The 16,517-nt window shown below is 39.5% G+C and overlaps 2 protein-coding genes across 3 annotated transcripts; both read right to left on the bottom strand.

Moving 5' to 3' along the window:
- Positions 1-2,036: 2,036 nt before the first annotated feature.
- On the bottom strand, positions 2,037-7,413 carry LOC115726323 (ubiquitin-like-specific protease ESD4). The gene is made up of 9 exons (XM_030656143.2): positions 6,159-7,413; positions 5,876-5,952; positions 5,703-5,796; positions 5,399-5,497; positions 4,891-4,983; positions 4,659-4,778; positions 4,439-4,542; positions 3,444-3,516; positions 2,037-2,367 (listed from the first exon to the last, which is right to left on the bottom strand). The coding sequence occupies exons 1-9, from the start codon at positions 6,936-6,938 to the stop codon at positions 2,305-2,307; spliced, it is 1,503 nt and encodes a 500-aa protein (XP_030512003.1). The 5' UTR covers positions 6,939-7,413; the 3' UTR covers positions 2,037-2,304.
- Positions 7,414-7,893: 480 nt separating this feature from the next.
- LOC115726321 lies at positions 7,894-16,244 on the bottom strand. Of its 2 annotated transcripts, XM_048280151.1 has the most exons (13): positions 15,889-16,244; positions 14,589-14,772; positions 14,026-14,094; positions 13,836-13,934; positions 13,417-13,496; positions 12,479-13,313; positions 10,840-11,531; positions 10,298-10,382; positions 10,156-10,207; positions 10,001-10,050; positions 9,747-9,794; positions 9,457-9,638; positions 7,894-7,922 (listed from the first exon to the last, which is right to left on the bottom strand). In XM_048280151.1, the coding sequence occupies exons 1-12, from the start codon at positions 16,170-16,172 to the stop codon at positions 9,462-9,464; spliced, it is 2,655 nt and encodes an 884-aa protein (XP_048136108.1). In that variant the 5' UTR covers positions 16,173-16,244; the 3' UTR covers positions 7,894-7,922; positions 9,457-9,461. The 2 variants fall into 2 exon arrangements, with proteins under 2 accessions (XP_048136108.1, XP_030512001.1); XM_030656141.2 differs by lacking the exon at positions 7,894-7,922 and having other exon boundaries at positions 9,186-9,638.
- Between the last annotated feature and the right edge of the window lie 273 nt (positions 16,245-16,517).

Below are 16,517 nucleotides of genomic sequence, written 5' to 3'. Positions count from 1 at the left end.
TTTCAACCTATTATCGCCTCGGCCGCGCAAGCGGCAGCTGCACTTTTGACCTTAAGCACCGTGGTTCCAACACTGCTACCTCCACCATCTGAATCAGAACCAAGACCATGAGAAAAACCACTGGGACTTCACCACCCCCTTCTCCACATTGACGTCATCTATGTTAGCTGCCACCAACAACGCGCCCAGCAAACCGATGAGAACGAATCACATGACCACCATCAGACTCAGATGAGACCAAAACACCCAAAACACTTCACAACCCTATATGCTTGCGGTGTCTGCAGCTCAAATGGGAGGTCGAACCTGATATAAGAGGTTCTAAGACCTCTTTGAAAGGCGAGAGAGAGCGAAAGTAAGTCTTCAACGGCGGAGATGACACTAGGCGCAGGGCTGTGGAGGTGCCATGGGACATGAAGGCTGTAACGGTGGCATTAGGTGCATCTGACGGCGGCCATGGTGTCGTCATGCTCGGAACAAGCACGAAGAAGAAGAAACAAGAAAAAAAGGGAAGAAAATATATTGGATGAAGCAATAGAAGGTCTTTGTTGGTTAAAAAAAGGGATTTTATTTTAAATTTATTTTCCTGACGTTTAATCGCATTTCAGGAATTGTAGTCGTTCACATAGTGATTTAGCGGTACCTTATGGAAGATAGCAAAGCCATTGTTTTATGAAGAACATATGGGCCGGGCCAGGCCCAGGACAAGATGGGTGGGCTAGACTTTCTTTCTTAAGCCCATTTCCAAAGCGCGCTCGGTACCCTTCAACCCGCCCACCCGTATCTCACCTCTACGGCCAATTTAGTTCACCTCCACTTCCTTGTTGGGTCCGGATCCCCAGGAAATGAAAGTCTCTCGTCGAGTTGGCCTAACCAGGCGGCAAATATGGCCATTTGATAACATAATTGAGTGCCGAAAGATATGAAAATCCAGAACTTCAATGAAATTAAGCTTTTTTGACCAATCAACTTAAAAAACTATATTTCGTAAAAAAAGAAGAAGATTCACTTGATATATGGCAAGACCTAACCGACATAACCTATTGATAATAACCATTGTTCTATCTTCAGCGAGCAATTTTTCACATTCAGATGTTAATTGTCAATTAGCATCGACTAAACACTTGAATTTTTATGTTTTAGCGCTGAAGATTATAAAAAGTATCCAAATTTTCCGCGCTAGTACCTTATTTTTACCAAACAGGCCCTTTAGTCAAAGAGGGTCCTTTCATTAGGATATAGAAAGAATACAATCTAATCAATAGTACCTTCGTTATTTGGTTATTCTGTAAATAATTTAAAAAATTGAAAGAATTTATTTATCTCATGAGCTATACATACCACCACTTGGTCTAATCTCATTGCGAGACTATTTTCCACCTCATCCAAAGTATTTCAGTAATATAAACATAGCTCTCTCTAACTACATTTTATCCAAAATACTTAGTATTGAGAGTCCGAGTCATAACAAATAAGGCTAACTTAGGCCATTTAAAGGAAACCAAGATCCTAGTGGCACATGATTGCACGATTTAAAATATCGGTTCGTGCCACACCGGACATTCCCAACATTTTCTTTCCTACTTTGGCCTGAGGAAATTTTCTTTTCATAGTTACTTTAGACAGTGCATATCAAAATATTAAAATTTCTATGTACTTTACATTGAACTATCACTTTATATTAACATTTGAAAACATAATTCAATTCGAAAAATCTTCCAAATATAACCCAATCTGGACCAAGATTGAAACTTGTGTTTTACCTCTTCAATGGTCAGATTTAGATGCACATATATCACAACCGGCACTCCTATATAATAAGCAATTCTTTCTTCCAATTCAATCTCTGACTCAAGACAGGCAATTATGCAGCCAACACTCGCACAAACTTTTTTGGGGCACAAGGAAAAATCATTTAGTACTAGATAAATGTACAAAAGAATACAAGAACAAACTCAAAATGATAACCATTTACTAGGCACATGGGAAAATAGAAGGAAAATTTTCTATAAAAAAAAATGAGCATTATCACAAGATGAAACGAGAGCAATTCAAAGCTGAAATGCCCATTGACCTTCTTTACACGCTGCAACTAATTTTTCATGAAGCAGTGCTCCATTTTATGTATTTACAACTTCACTCTTTCATTGTAAACCATGCTTTAACACCGTCATGCATTAGCTTCAACACATAGAATGTATCAAAAATTCCACTAGGCAAAAGCCCGGTGCTTTTAACTAAAAGGAATTCGTCTTTTAATGCCAAAATTTGTAAATTTGAATCCCAATGTCTTTACAACATCATTCAATCAGCTCTTAGTCTCAAAATCTCCTTTGCTGTTCGCCGCCGAAAATAGGGCATATGATCCTGTGACAGAGAGTTCAAACAATACATAAGGAAAAAAAGTTCCTCCAAGTCTCCTCGTTCAAATATCTAAGATAGAAAAACCACTCAAGATGTGGATGAATGGTATACATGCAACCATGGTTTAAAATTGGCACCAAATTCTGTTTTAGAGGACGCTAGAAACAGAAACTAAGCTAGGAGAGTAAAAAGAGGAGCCGATCCAAGACTCCATCCGTCTTTTCAAGAACTTGACAACCATGAATCGAGATAAAATATCAAGTCATTCAATTAAAGCCCAAATACTAAATAAAGTACATGAAACGGTGAGGATGGCAACCTCCACCATCAATGCCTTCTGACAAGCATACTATTTCATTCCATCTCCCATAACACTTAAATCTATCAGCTACACTCACTTTATAAGCTAGCATGTAAATGAACCTCCAGCAATCCATCTCATATGACCAAGTGGATCTTATTAAAGGCCTATATGATCTTGCCCCAAGCACTGGTGGCATTACCCGATCTCAGGCGTTGATAAGGTCCAGAACCAATAGTATAATAAGTATACCACTTATTTCCCCAATAAGGTCTGGGCTAACACTAACAGGCATAAAGAAGCAAAATTACAGATCATTACAAGATGGGCAAAAACCGGCAAAAATCCCAAACTATGCCCACTGACACAATTACCCTCAATTTTTTTCTATGACACCAAAAACCCCAAACTTATATTTGTGTGACACTCTCCGCCAATGAGAACCGTTAAAAATCTACCTACATGAACGCTGCGAAGCAAATGGTGACGGCGCCTACATGGCTTAAGTGAAATAAAAACGACGATTTGGCCGGAAAAATCATATGATGACACCTTGATGGAGGGTAAATGTGTCACATAGGCATAATTTGAGGTTTTTGGTGTCACAAAAACAAGTTTAGGGTAAATGTGTCACAGTGGGCATAGTCAGTGGTTTTTTGTGGCTTTTTCCCTATAAAGATTAATATCGTATAAAAAGAAAAACGATTCAAAATGCACAAAAGAGCAGCAGGCATTCATAGATTTATAACTTATCCATGTGCAACTTTACATGCCTCACCTGGTCGAAATAAAGCCCGAGCCCTCTGCTATAGAAATCAGCATACTTGATCATGAACATGCCGCAATCAAATCTGCTCATAGAATATAGGTGAATTGGTAAAGGTAAGTCCTCCAACACAATGAACAGGAAACCTAAACAACCCATATAAAATATTTCAGCAAAGCAAGCAAAAACAATTGAGAAACCAGTACATGAAAGATTACCAACTACCTAAGGTCATCTTATGGCTTGCAAAGCTCATTTCCAACATTCATGCTCATAATAAGATCTAAAGAACACTCTATCCGACTGAGACTTTTAGTTCATACTGCTGAAAGCTTGAATAAAAATGAATTATACACATTTGAATACATGCCCTCGCATTTACAGCAATGTGCAGAAGCTCAACAGATGGGAATGTCAACATTACATTAAAAAAAAAAAACCAATTAATTGGAAAGTCCTCACTCCTCTGCCTCCACTTTCCATAAATGTTGTTTATCTCAGCCATCAATTTAATTGATCCATTATATAATGAATAAGTTATGTATTGACATTCCGATGCAAGAGCAACATTACTTTTAGTACTTTCAGCAATTTTCTTCTTTATTTTAGTCTTTTTTGTGTTGTTAGGACTAAAATGTGGTATGTGTTAGTAAGGTGACTTTTAATGAGCTTGAATGGTTCAGGATAGAGTTTGTTTATGTTTAATTGAGGCTTGAGATGGTCTTACATTTGTAACCACGATATACATCGGTCTTGAAGTGACTTTTCATTTCTCCATTCACTAAACAATGTTGGTTTTTCTAAACCCAAGAATATCTATTTTCTGTTTCAACTTCAATTCTTCTCATTCTAGCATTGCTTGTGGCTCTAGCTGTTCCTTTACATCCTCAATGCCGTTATTCTCCCAATGCTAAGTACATGAAAAACAAAAAGATAATGCTAGAGGAAAATAAATGGAGAAAGAAGTTTATTTATAGGCAGTGAAATAAAGATAAGAAACAGCATACCCATTTTCCTGTGCAGGCAAGTCTGAGACATATTCTTGGTCCCACGAGCCTACAGCTATGTCTTTCCCGCACTTGTCCTTCACCTCATCCACAATGTATCTGGCCTGAGGCATTAATTAAGAATATAGTAACGTACAATTAGCAAAAATCTCCCTATCGCTCTCTCTTCAAAATAAGGCGAAAAGCTCAAATTAAAAAACACAATAGACAGAAAGCATACCAACACTTTCAACACTCGAGAATCCCTCCCTCCAAGGGAATCCAAATATTGAAATTTCTCATCTTTCTTGTTGATGATCGCTAGACACCAATGTATCTCTTGGTGGATTGGCACAAATATCTAAAACAGAAGGCAAAATTAATGATGACCCATCAAGAGGACAAAAGGCAAAACTAAAAATTATTAAAGTGTTGTGACTGAAAAAAATGAGTAAAGTGCAGCAGTGCTTTACTTTATCACAGTCGATTAGGCTATAACCCAACTTTTTCTGAGTAGTCCACCTTCTGACAGCTTTAAAGTCATACCCACTCCTGCCACTTGTTAACTGGAAATCAACATGTAAATTAAACATTAGTCAATAATACCCAAAGCAGAACGAGAATGCTATACAAGAAGCGCAATTGACGAAATCATGATGATAAAGATGATTGGAAATGTGATTAATCATTGTCGGAATCCTAAGGACAACCTGTATGCTTGGATAGCAGAAAATGCAGGTTTCTCGACACCAAGTGTCCTTTGGCCATCGGGTGCAACAATTTTTTTTGAGGAAAACTAGTTTAAACATCCATTTATATACTTAATCCTGCCCCGGAAACAACCTAACTAAGAACCCAAGAAAATCCTAAAGTTGAGCCCTTTCGATGTACATGCAACATAAGGGGAGAAATCAGGACAAAGACTACAGAAGAAACTTAGCTAGTTCTGACAGAATTAAATAGCAACAGTCAGAAATCAACCTTCTTGTAGAAAAATGTGTTGAAAAAATGACACTTCAAGAACTTCTGTGGATCTCTTTTCTCCCTTTCCTTCAATAACTCAAGATATAAGTTTATGACCTGTGAAGGAAGGATGTAAGATCAAATAAAGGGCTTGCTACATTCCAACACAGCATTTAATCACCGGTGAGTGGAGTAAGATAAAACAGTTTAAGGTCAACCTTCTTCCAAAGTAGCATAAACCCTGACTACAATAAGCTTAACTTTTCATAGAGTATAAATGTAAATTCCATCAAAAAGGGGATGCAGGTACATGACAAATTACCTCATCATTTAACCAAGCACCAGGTCCAAGGCACAACAGGGTTTCTCCTGTGATCTCAATGCCAGAGTTCTCGTGATTAACAAGAACCCTCCTCCTGCACATGCCAATCCTGATATTGTCATATGAAATATAGTCGCAACCATTTAGAGGAAACATTCTGTCTATACTCATACCGGTTGCCAGAAAGGGCACGTTCAACCTCTGCCTCCTCCTCATCCGTAAGAGGAATGAAAGGTTCACTAGGTACTCTCTGAAACCAAAACATGAAAACAATAAGCTTAAAGAATCTAGAAGGTAATCTAGGCCTAAACTTGCCCAGTCTTATGTAATTTCTAGTATCAGAACAAGCATCCAGTAATTCTTCTTCCAGCTTTCTATGAGCTAGAACCAACCAATATGACGAATTAAAGAAACCTATCGTGAAATAAAATGAAAAACATCAATGCAGGAAATTACCCCATCGGGTTTTCTGGCTGGACGCAACTCTTGAAACAATAACCTTTTTTCCTCGTGTAATTTTATCTCAAAATCCAAATTTCCAAGTTTAGCATCCCGCCTCTTCGCATCTTCAAGCAGCTTCTGGTAGGCAGATTTGCTCAAAACCTCAAGACCATCGGCATTTAAGGACAACCTGTCCAATCTCTTCTCTGCATTCTCCATCCCCACATTCCAATTACTCAGCTCCGACACCATGGATTCTTGAGCATTTCCCGCGACCTGATATTCGTCCTTTGACCTACTACCCGACACAACAGACCTCTCTCTTCCATCTTCAAAGCCATCTATTTCCTCTATACTCGAATCTGGGGATGCAATCTCCTTCCCAGGTTCCTCATCCACCAAATCAATCACTTCCTTCTTTGTCAAATATCTCAGCGTGCGCAGTGCGCTCGCCTTCGCCTTCTTGTACTTGTCCAACACATTACCCATGTAATCACTACTGTATTCTTCTTTATCGGAAGAACCCCTACCTAATACAGATGAAGAAGACCCAAATTTGCTTGTCCTAACCGGGGCATGAACTTCACGGTGCAACTTGCTAGTAGCTTCCGGATATCTGGAGATCCTGGAAACAGCGCTATTCGAAGAAACGGCCCGTCCAGGAGATTGCTGCATCGACGAGAACAGCCTCGGCCTCTTCGAGACGTGAAAATCCGGTGATCTATGGAGATTCGGCTGTCTGTTGCTCAAGCTCGAGAACTCATCTCCGCGCTTCCGGTTGCTCAACCCGCCCATCGATAAATCCCAGTAAAGTCAGACACTAACAACCCGTCATCCATCTAAGAAAACCCATGCTTCGCCAAAGCCATCGGGGTCGAAGTTCGGAACTAGGGTTCCAGAACACGCAGAAGGCTCGAATCAAAAACCCTGGACAAAGTGGACCGCCAATTCGTAGACTTCTGCGGTAAGCCAACAGCGTGAATGGGAGTTGCAGGCGCAGCCCTAGAAATGGGCTGAGGATGGGGCAATTGGAGAGAGAACCTAGCGAACCAACGTGAGAACGAGCCGAATTGGAGGATTGGAGAATCCCCGCAAGAGACCAACGGTTGAATTGAAAAACGGAAAGTGGCGCCGGCGTTCAGCTCCAGCGGCGGTTTAACGTGCGAAAGTGACGACGGTGCTCAGCTCCGGCGACCCCTAGGCAAACTTCCAGGTTTTTGTACCGTTCTTTCCCGACTTCCTTGCGTAATCTCATCGGGGCACCCATCGAGCTAGTGTTCTAACTTTTCCTGTTCTCTTCCGAGAAATTACATATTGCCCCCCGAGTTTTCACGATTATTGTAAATTTACCCCCGACGCTAGTAATTTAACCTCTGAATCGTGGAAATCGGACGCCGACCTAATTTTACTTGGAACTCCGACTACCGACTGATTACGGAGGGAAGATTCTTCATAGAAATATATCAACATAAAAATTGAAGGTATTGACATAAAATTATATTGCATGTGAGAGTGTGTGATTAAAGTTTCGACGAGAATATAACCTGAGTCAACCTCAAAAGTACATCAATATGTTTTTTTTTTTAGATATATTTTTAAGAATGTACAATTTAGATTCAAAATGCATTAAGTCCATTTGAATGGAAGTATTTATGAAATCATTTGTAAAGAATAATTCGAGATTACAGTATTTAAAAGAAGAGGTACCCTTTGTTTCGTATGCTAGTGGATTTAGTGTGCCCACCACCACGACCTCCCACTTAAGACACCCCTCTTGTGAAAGGAACCGAACTCAAACCAACTTGGCCACCGATCGGTGGGTCGTGTTTTTCTTTTTTTGTCCTTTAAATAATCAAAACTAAACCTTACTTGAACAATTAACTTTATTTCCTATAAATTTACTGAATCATGAGGAGATAACACCGTTTCTTTTCTTTATCACTAGCAAATGTGCATCTATGTTGCAAAAATAACATATTCGAGTTTTAAAAATGAAATCTGTGCGAGATAGCCCATTAATAGGACGACTTAAAAAATAACTAATGGAGGATGAAAAAAGAATTGTGCTCTCCTAAAACTAGCCACTTTGCTCTATAGGATTATATCATACATATGTCACATCTCTAATGTTGTACATACTTCAGTTTTCAATTATTTTATCCAATCTAATTTTCTATGATCGCTAAGGTGCATTTATAGTTTTTGCTATGTTGTATCTGGATTGGCTCCATCAAATCTACAGCATAACGAGGAAATCATTGAGAACCAATAGCGATTCGACTCTTTGTTATGCATCTCTTAAAAGTCATACACTTGAAATTATTTATTTTGATCAACAACAGGACTTCAAATTTCTCGTGAAATTATTCCGAAAATTTGTAGATGTTCTCCATTGAAAATGAAATTGATTTTATTTTTTGGAAAGTCAACATCCGAGCAAAAGAAAGAGCGGATGACCAACAGGTGAAAAAATTGTCAATCTCCATCTGATTTCGTTGGATGCACCGTACGTGCGCGTCGTTCGACTTCGTGCTTAGCTTTCTTGGATCTGAAGACACAAACAAACAACTGCAAAAATCTAATCCCATACTCTTTCGGTTTGGTCTCCAAGCACATTACTCCCATATTCATGCATCGGAGATGCGAAGTACTCCACAACCTGTCAAAGCATTTCCTCCTTGCATTCCACCCGGTAACTGCAATGATAGCGACATGAACCGGCCACAAACTATTCGTGTCATCATAAATCAACCGACTAAAACGAAGTGCCGGTGCTATAAGCCGTGATGGCAGCTCAGACAATAGAGAAGAGACCAGTCCTTTAGGTACCAACTGATAGGAAGAAAAGGACCCTTAGAACTCAACAGATCAAGCTCACATTGATGTCAAATCCACTCAAGTAGTCAACAGGATGAAGAGTAATTCCACCATGAAAATAACGAAGAGGTTAATTTGTACATCTATGTACAAGGGAGGCCCATAGGTTCATATATTAACTTCTAACGACTCCGATTGTGCCACCGGAGAGGGCTATTTTTTTTCCCTCTTGAGCGAATTACAATCCCGAGATCTTCAAGAGATACAGCAAAACCTACCACAAGTTTTCAAGGGCTGTACTCTCTGAATTATACTACTCGACTCAAAGATGACAGCACTTAGCATGTAATACAAGGCCAGGAAGTACCAGCGTGACCTGGCTATACTTATGCATTCTTAACTATAAATATGCATTGACCAAAAAAAAAAAGGCTACACATATGGGGCTTATTAGAGTCATTGCTATCTACAAATGATCGAGGTAAACTACCTGGTCTCACTTCACACAAGCTGCACGACAGCAGCAACCCGCAAGGCACCATTTTGAAGTAGATCGGGAAGCTCCTCAAATAAGAGAGCTGTTCGCCAACCCCATCCTTTCGGAGCTTTTGGCAAAAGGGTGCCCCTCTGTTTAAAACTTCCAAAGACCATCACTTCTCTTTTTGATGGACAGATCAGCTGAATTACAAGGACATAAGCAACACAGAAGTTAACAAGCTATAGGGTGACCACGTATTCAAATGATATTTGGCCTTTTCAATAGCTGTTTTAGAATTGGAATCCTACCTGATACCGAGCAGTAACCTTTTCACGAGTGTCTACGTACACATGAACCTGCCAGAGAGAAGTTGTAAAGGCAAAATGAGTTGAATTGAGAATACACAGACAGTGGTAACTTCCCTCTGATTTCCCTTCCTTTCAAATGAACTTTAGAGAGTAACATGCATATGAAACCCACATCAAGCTAATATAATCATCTATCCACACTGAAACATAAGCAAATGGTCTCATACTAAACAACAAGCAATGAAAAAACTGACCTTTCTGAGAGAATCAGGGCATTCAGCCTTCCGTCGATGTAGAAATAATCCTGTTACAATTGGGAACCAGTACATTCAGCATATTGTCTTATGGTTTATGCCTGATTCCAAAGGTTTTGATCTTAAAAGCATGGCTTGACAAAGGATATAAATACCAAGAGTTCTGCGTCCTTGAGGGTCTTCATCATTAAAAGCTTGGACACTCACCTATATATTCGAGAGTTGTCATAGATACCATTTTGCATCAGAGCATTTTAAAAACATAGCAAGACATTGAAATGGATGACTGGGATCTACCTTCCATAATGAACCTGCATAGAATACTTCTGCTGAGTGCTTGACTTGGCCATCACTGAGCCTGTGCACATCCTCAAATTCAACCCTACACAACAAAATCAGACCCAGTGCATGGGTGAGATATAATCACAACTTACCGTTCTTTTCAGGAATAAAAACACAAAGATACTTCAGATAATTACAAAACAATCAGGACTAGCAGAAGACAAAACCAAGCAATAGTCTACAAAATCAACTTCCATGAGTAACCGTTTGAAAACAGGGTATATGTTACATGAATTCCTCTACGTATTAAATCCTAAGCTTGGCCCAGATAAACTGGAGAAAAGAAGCACAACCTTGACTAGCTTCTCTCACGGGACAAAAAAGGATGAAACATCAGACTAAAGGAAACAACCAATCTTATTCATGTAAAATTATGTGTAAAGAAATTCAGCTACGTAGCCTAGCCAAAGAAACTCTGAAACCATAAGAGGAAATCCTTCAGCATTCTCCAAGTCTGTCTTTTAAACAGTTAATACGATAACATAGTAGTAGCTTACCCAAAACGGAAAGGAGGAAAATGACTGAGAGGGGTCTTCATATCCAGAGAGATGGAGGAACCACTAGTATTATCCCATTGAATTCCAACGTTGTCACTGGTATGATCAAGCATCTGCACGGGGACGGCATTTCCACTTGGTCCTCCAACAGAAGTTCCAGGCAATTTGCTCTGAAGATCTGTCTCATAACCTCTTGCAGTTAGATCTCCATGGAAATTAGCTGCATTACTTCCTCCCTGGCTTAGCCCAACTAGAGCTGTCAACCCATCTCCCGACAAATCGCCATTCTGGTCACCTCTGGTTTCTGAATTGTCATTAGCAAGAGCTTGAGGGCAATTTCTGTTACCGACACCAAAAGGCACACGAGAAAAAACGAAGCGTGTTGGTGGCCAAGCAGCTGCTGGCACAAAAGTATTTCCACGTCCAATACCAGCCAAACCATCAACAGGTCCCCTGACATGTACTCGTACTGGCCTACATAAACCATTACCATCACCTTGAGCTGGTTCAGTAACATATACACTTCCTATATTGTTTGAATTGTTTTGATCTTGCTCTTGGATGCAGTAACCAGTTGCAGATACCCCATGCGGATAACCAAATGGCTGTCTACAGGCACATGAAGTATTCAAAAGACAGCAGTTCTTGCAAGTATCAGCACAGATTTCTTGTACCCGTCGGTTTAGAAGCATCTACAGTATACCCATTTAATCAGTCAGCTCAAATAACCAAGAAAGCCACCAATAAAAGGCAACACTTTTTTAATGTACGATAACAAAAGCTGCTCCCACAAAGCTCAATCCAAGAATTCAGCATCACACTCACACTTTGACGCACCTGAACATCTTTCCACATCAATAATTGTCCATTTCAACATCAATTAAGCATCCATTCTAGTTATTACGGTAAAAGTGCATGAAACAACATTTGCATGTTCATCTAGGAAAGTTTTAATGCAGATTTTGTCAAGATAATAACTATAAAGGTAAGCTTGAGTAATTTAACAAATTCTGGGTGCAATTGAAGGTTTGCCCATTTGGCACAGGTCACTCAATAATAATTGAAAGATTGAATTTCAATTAAGCATGCATTCTAGGTATTCCATGACGGCAGAAATGCATGACACAACATTTGCATGTTCATCTGAGAAAGCATTGGTGCAAATTCTATCAAGATAATAGTTGTAAAGGTAAACTTGAGTACATTTTAAAAGTTGGGTGTCATTAAAGGTTTGCCCATTTGGCACACGCCACCCTTCCTGGACATTAGGCTTTAGTTGAAGTTTCCCCATTACTAGCCAAAACCACCACCCCACCCAAAACCCCCCGGGCGGCCGCGCGTCTCCAAGCAGAAATTAGAAAGAACCTTGGGAGTGTAATACGACCATTACAGAGAGGTGCCATAACTTCCCCCTCAAAACATGTTTGCATTGGAGATGGAAAAAAGTTATATTCATTCTTCGCAACTATCACAAGTCAATAAACCAAAGAACTTCTAGAACTTACACCGCAGGATGAAGTTAAGTAGCTGATAAACATGGCATAATGAGAATACTGAAATGAACCTACAACATTCATCATCAACTTGTATTTACAAACTGCAGAAACATACAAGAAGGGAAGAGATCTGAGCATAGAACCTGCAACCACAAACTATCGTTCACAGCTTTGCACGGAAAACCCAGTTCTTCTAGCTGCTTTCTCACGTTGATGAGAGCTTCAAAAGACATGTTGCTATATAAAAGAAAACCACCTTCAAATATATCGACGAATGTATCATAATCCTCCCCACTAATTCCACAGTTCTCCGCAGAACAATTTTTAATCTGCCGTCTTCCCACAACCCTGCCTCCCCATGAAAGAGTAGGCATGCCAGATTTTCCCCAATCATTTGGCATGATCCCATAACAGGAAGAGCTCATCATAGAAGAACCATGCCTTGATTGGTCCCTAGTAAGCCAGTTATTATCCAATCGATAGAATGAATTGTCTTCAGATGGCCCCTCCATAGCCAATCCACCATTCCCTAACCCACTTGTCCTGGCACCTATAGATGCTGCCGCCGCATAAGCACACGAGGTGTTACTCACATCAGTATCTGCAGATGACTTCAACATCTTGGAGCCTTCCAAGCCACTTGAGTACATGGGTTCCATATTTGACTGGGCATATGCAGTTTGTTGTGCTGGTTGTTTAGAATCAGATTCCCCTGCACCACAATCGACAACTCCTGCAAGCTCAACCAGAAGATTGCGAGCAGCATTGCATCCCTCCGATCCAGCTTTCGAGTTTAAGTTTCCTACTTCGGGTTCCAGTTTCAAGTGCGAGAAGCCATTCGTCAAATTTTCTCCTTTCTCTTCAGAAGAACCAGATAGAGTAGGCAATCCAGCCTCAGAATCAGAACTACCCTGCTCAGAAAGCTCCGCCCTGTGAAGTGCACCTTTTGCAAGCAGTGTAAGCAGCGCCAGTTCAAACCTTGGAGGGGAGGAGTTTTCAGTGTGCCATTCCACTTCATTTATCAACAGAGACATAAGCCCTTGAGAAAGAAAAGGACCTCAAAAGATCCTAGTTTGCTTACCTCTTCTCCTCACTAGGCACATAGAGTTCGTCCGAGGTCAGCAGCGCATGCAGAGTTTGAGGGGACAACTTTGGAAGCACCTTAATGCAAACAAAGGAAATATTCAAGATAGAAAGGACCTAATAAAATATTGATTTTACCAACTAGGAGGTAACGTTAATAAGTTCTATCATGCAAAGGACACTCATGTCCAATTAAGTCACGGCATTTTATATTGATGCATTTCAAATCAACATACTGCAGCAGAGAAGTTAGTCCTCTTTTTAATAGAATCAAATGTCAGGAATTTAGAATAAGCAAGAAAATAGAAATGACTTCATTTTCTTATTTGAATTATTCCCTTCTCTCTAAGAGGGAGGAGGAGGTATTGGTAGAAGCTTGCTCCTTTTATTGGCTAGATCATTGCTTCATCCTTTTACCTCTTTCAACTCCATGGCACCGCTTTGACAAAGGTAGCCCCAACAAGCATTCCTGACACGCTCTCCATGTATGCCATAATCCTGGCTCTCTGCAAAAACCTGATCAACATATTTATAGGGGTCAACTATCCATATTGTAAGAAAATTATAGCTCCTCCCTAAATGGGCAGCAAAAGCATGTCTTTTATACCTGATAGGCTAAGAAGTTTGAGGTCCACAGCTCAGATATAATGAAGTCTGTGCATATTGCACATAGGTCCTGCCGAGCATCATGATGTTGTCACTAATATGCAAAGTGAACCCAACAAAAGCATATATGCAAAACCATACGGAAGCATAAATTCTAAACAATATCTATATATATATATATATATATATATATTATAAAGCAGAATGCCCATAACAGCAACCCTTGAAATATAATGATAATTCTAATTATATGGAAACCTCGAATGTTGAAAATGTACACCAGCCTTGACTTGTTAATATATTAATACAAATTTCTTCAATCTCGAAACAGATCAGTTGACATTAGGCAAATCATATCAATTAGATAGCATCAAAGGATTCTTAATAAATGAGTTTTAAAATTGAAACGTTCAGATCACTTGGTGTAAGTATGGAGAACACCTGACATACGAAGAACAGTAGGTGCCCAGGTAAATTACAACTGCAGATTGACAGGTAAAAAATGAAATCAAATCTACAATAAAAAAAAAAGAACAGTAGGTGCTGCAACCCAATAGCAATTACCTGAAGGTCAAGAAAGGAAGCGGCCGCAAGAACACGGAATGCATTATTAGCATTAAGCTTGGGATAGTGCCCGTACAAATAAGCAAATGACATTGCAATCGCCTCAGGGTTAACATTCTTGTCGTCGACATGCAAGGTCACAACTGGAGCGCCGGCTTCTTTCCAAGGACCATGAAGCATGTTTCTGAAAAGAGTAAACCAAGATAAAGCTGAGCCCCAAATCGAGCACTAATTAGCTAAACTATGTCAATTAGTAGAATAAAAACTAATATGCAAAACCGTTCGGGTTCAGTTACTCGGCATAAGATATACATCAATAACTGCGTTCTCTGTTCATTCTATGCAGCTCCATTGGCTACTAAATCTTGATTACGAGACGGCACTGCAAAATTTTCACATCAACTCTACCGGACAAGAAGATTAGCCAAAATTATCACAAAGGGCCAGATAAGCTAAAACGACCAATATACTCAGCTACATAACACGAAATGTGTGGATACTGTATAGCATGAAACGAATGGAGGCACAAAGCAACTCAACCAATGAGTCTCATCTATATAAAGTGAGAAGAACGGATGATTGTTGAGACATGATTTTTAATCATTTTTTCTTTAGTTTTATTTTCCAAAAAATTCCTAAAAATTCATCCGTTCTTCGAAAAAATATTGGACATTTTTATGTATTTTTGTGACCTCGAAAAGTATTTTTTATGAATTTTTAAGTATTTCCCTATTTTTCGAAAAAAATCAAAAAAATTAAAAATCAACATTAGAAGCCTTGGCCAAGCATAAGGAACCAATTTGGAACAAAAAATAATTTTTCATATTTTTTCGCATTTTTTTTAATATTTTTGAAAAATAGGGAAATATTTGAAAATTCATAAAAAATACTTTTCGAGGCCACAGAATTAAATGCAAAATATCATTTGATTTTTAATTTTTTTTTATTTTTTGTGAATTTTTAGGGATTTTTTGAAAAATAAAACTAAAAAAAAAATAATTAAAAATCAAGTGTCAACGAAATGACGTATCAGGTTCGCTCATTTTAGCACATCTACAAATTAAGGAAGGTTCACTGGTAAACAGACAAGAAAACATCAAAGTAGAATAGAACAAGACAGCCAAAGACGCAAATCCTCGGCACCAATTTCCACACCGTTAAAACACGTCTTTCTGAACTAAATACAAGAAACCGAGCCCGAAGACAAAAAATGCAAATCAATTCACGAAATTCAACTGAATGGGGAACTGCGGATCGCGACCTCGAACGGAGGCGAGGGCCGACACCGTCAGAAACGCACCTGAAGTAGGAGCTGCGGGAGAGGATGAGGCGATGGAGGTGGTAGGTGGAGCCCATGGCGTGGACGGCGATGTCGGAGAAGGAGCCGGAGTTGAAGCCCTCGATCTGGACGTGGTCGCACAGGGCGGAGAGGTTGCAGTCGAGGGCGCGGAGCTCGCCGCTGCTCCGATCATTGTCGGAGTGCTGCGGCGGAGGATCGGCCGCCATCTTAGGGTGGGGCCCGTAGGATCGAGGCTTCGGGTAGGTCAGATCCATTTCTAGGGTTCGATGATGCAGGGTGCGCATTCTGAGAATTTCTATGGAGGCATTGGAGAGTGGAAGTGGGAGGAGGTGAGACGGAGAGAACTGTGAGTTTACGGTGACGAAAGCGTTTTTTTTTTTTTAATGTCTTTTTGGGAATATATAATACCATGTTATAAAAAAAATGCTAATATATTTTTTTGGCAATTTTCTAGTTTATATTATTATCTTTTTTGGTCAAAAGTTTCTACTAATTAAAAACGTTCTTTTTAAGAAGGAAAACACCACCAAAAATCATAAGCTATACAAACTATGACATATTTACCCTAAACTTTCTTTTGTGAAGTGAAAAACTCCAAATTATGTCCCGTGACATATTCACCTTAATTT

Source organism: Rhodamnia argentea, chromosome 6, assembly GCF_020921035.1.
Source record: "Rhodamnia argentea isolate NSW1041297 chromosome 6, ASM2092103v1, whole genome shotgun sequence".
Classification (NCBI taxonomy): domain Eukaryota; kingdom Viridiplantae; phylum Streptophyta; class Magnoliopsida; order Myrtales; family Myrtaceae; genus Rhodamnia; species Rhodamnia argentea.
Note: the sequence above shows the minus strand (reverse complement) of the source record. Positions and strands in the feature narration are given on the sequence as shown.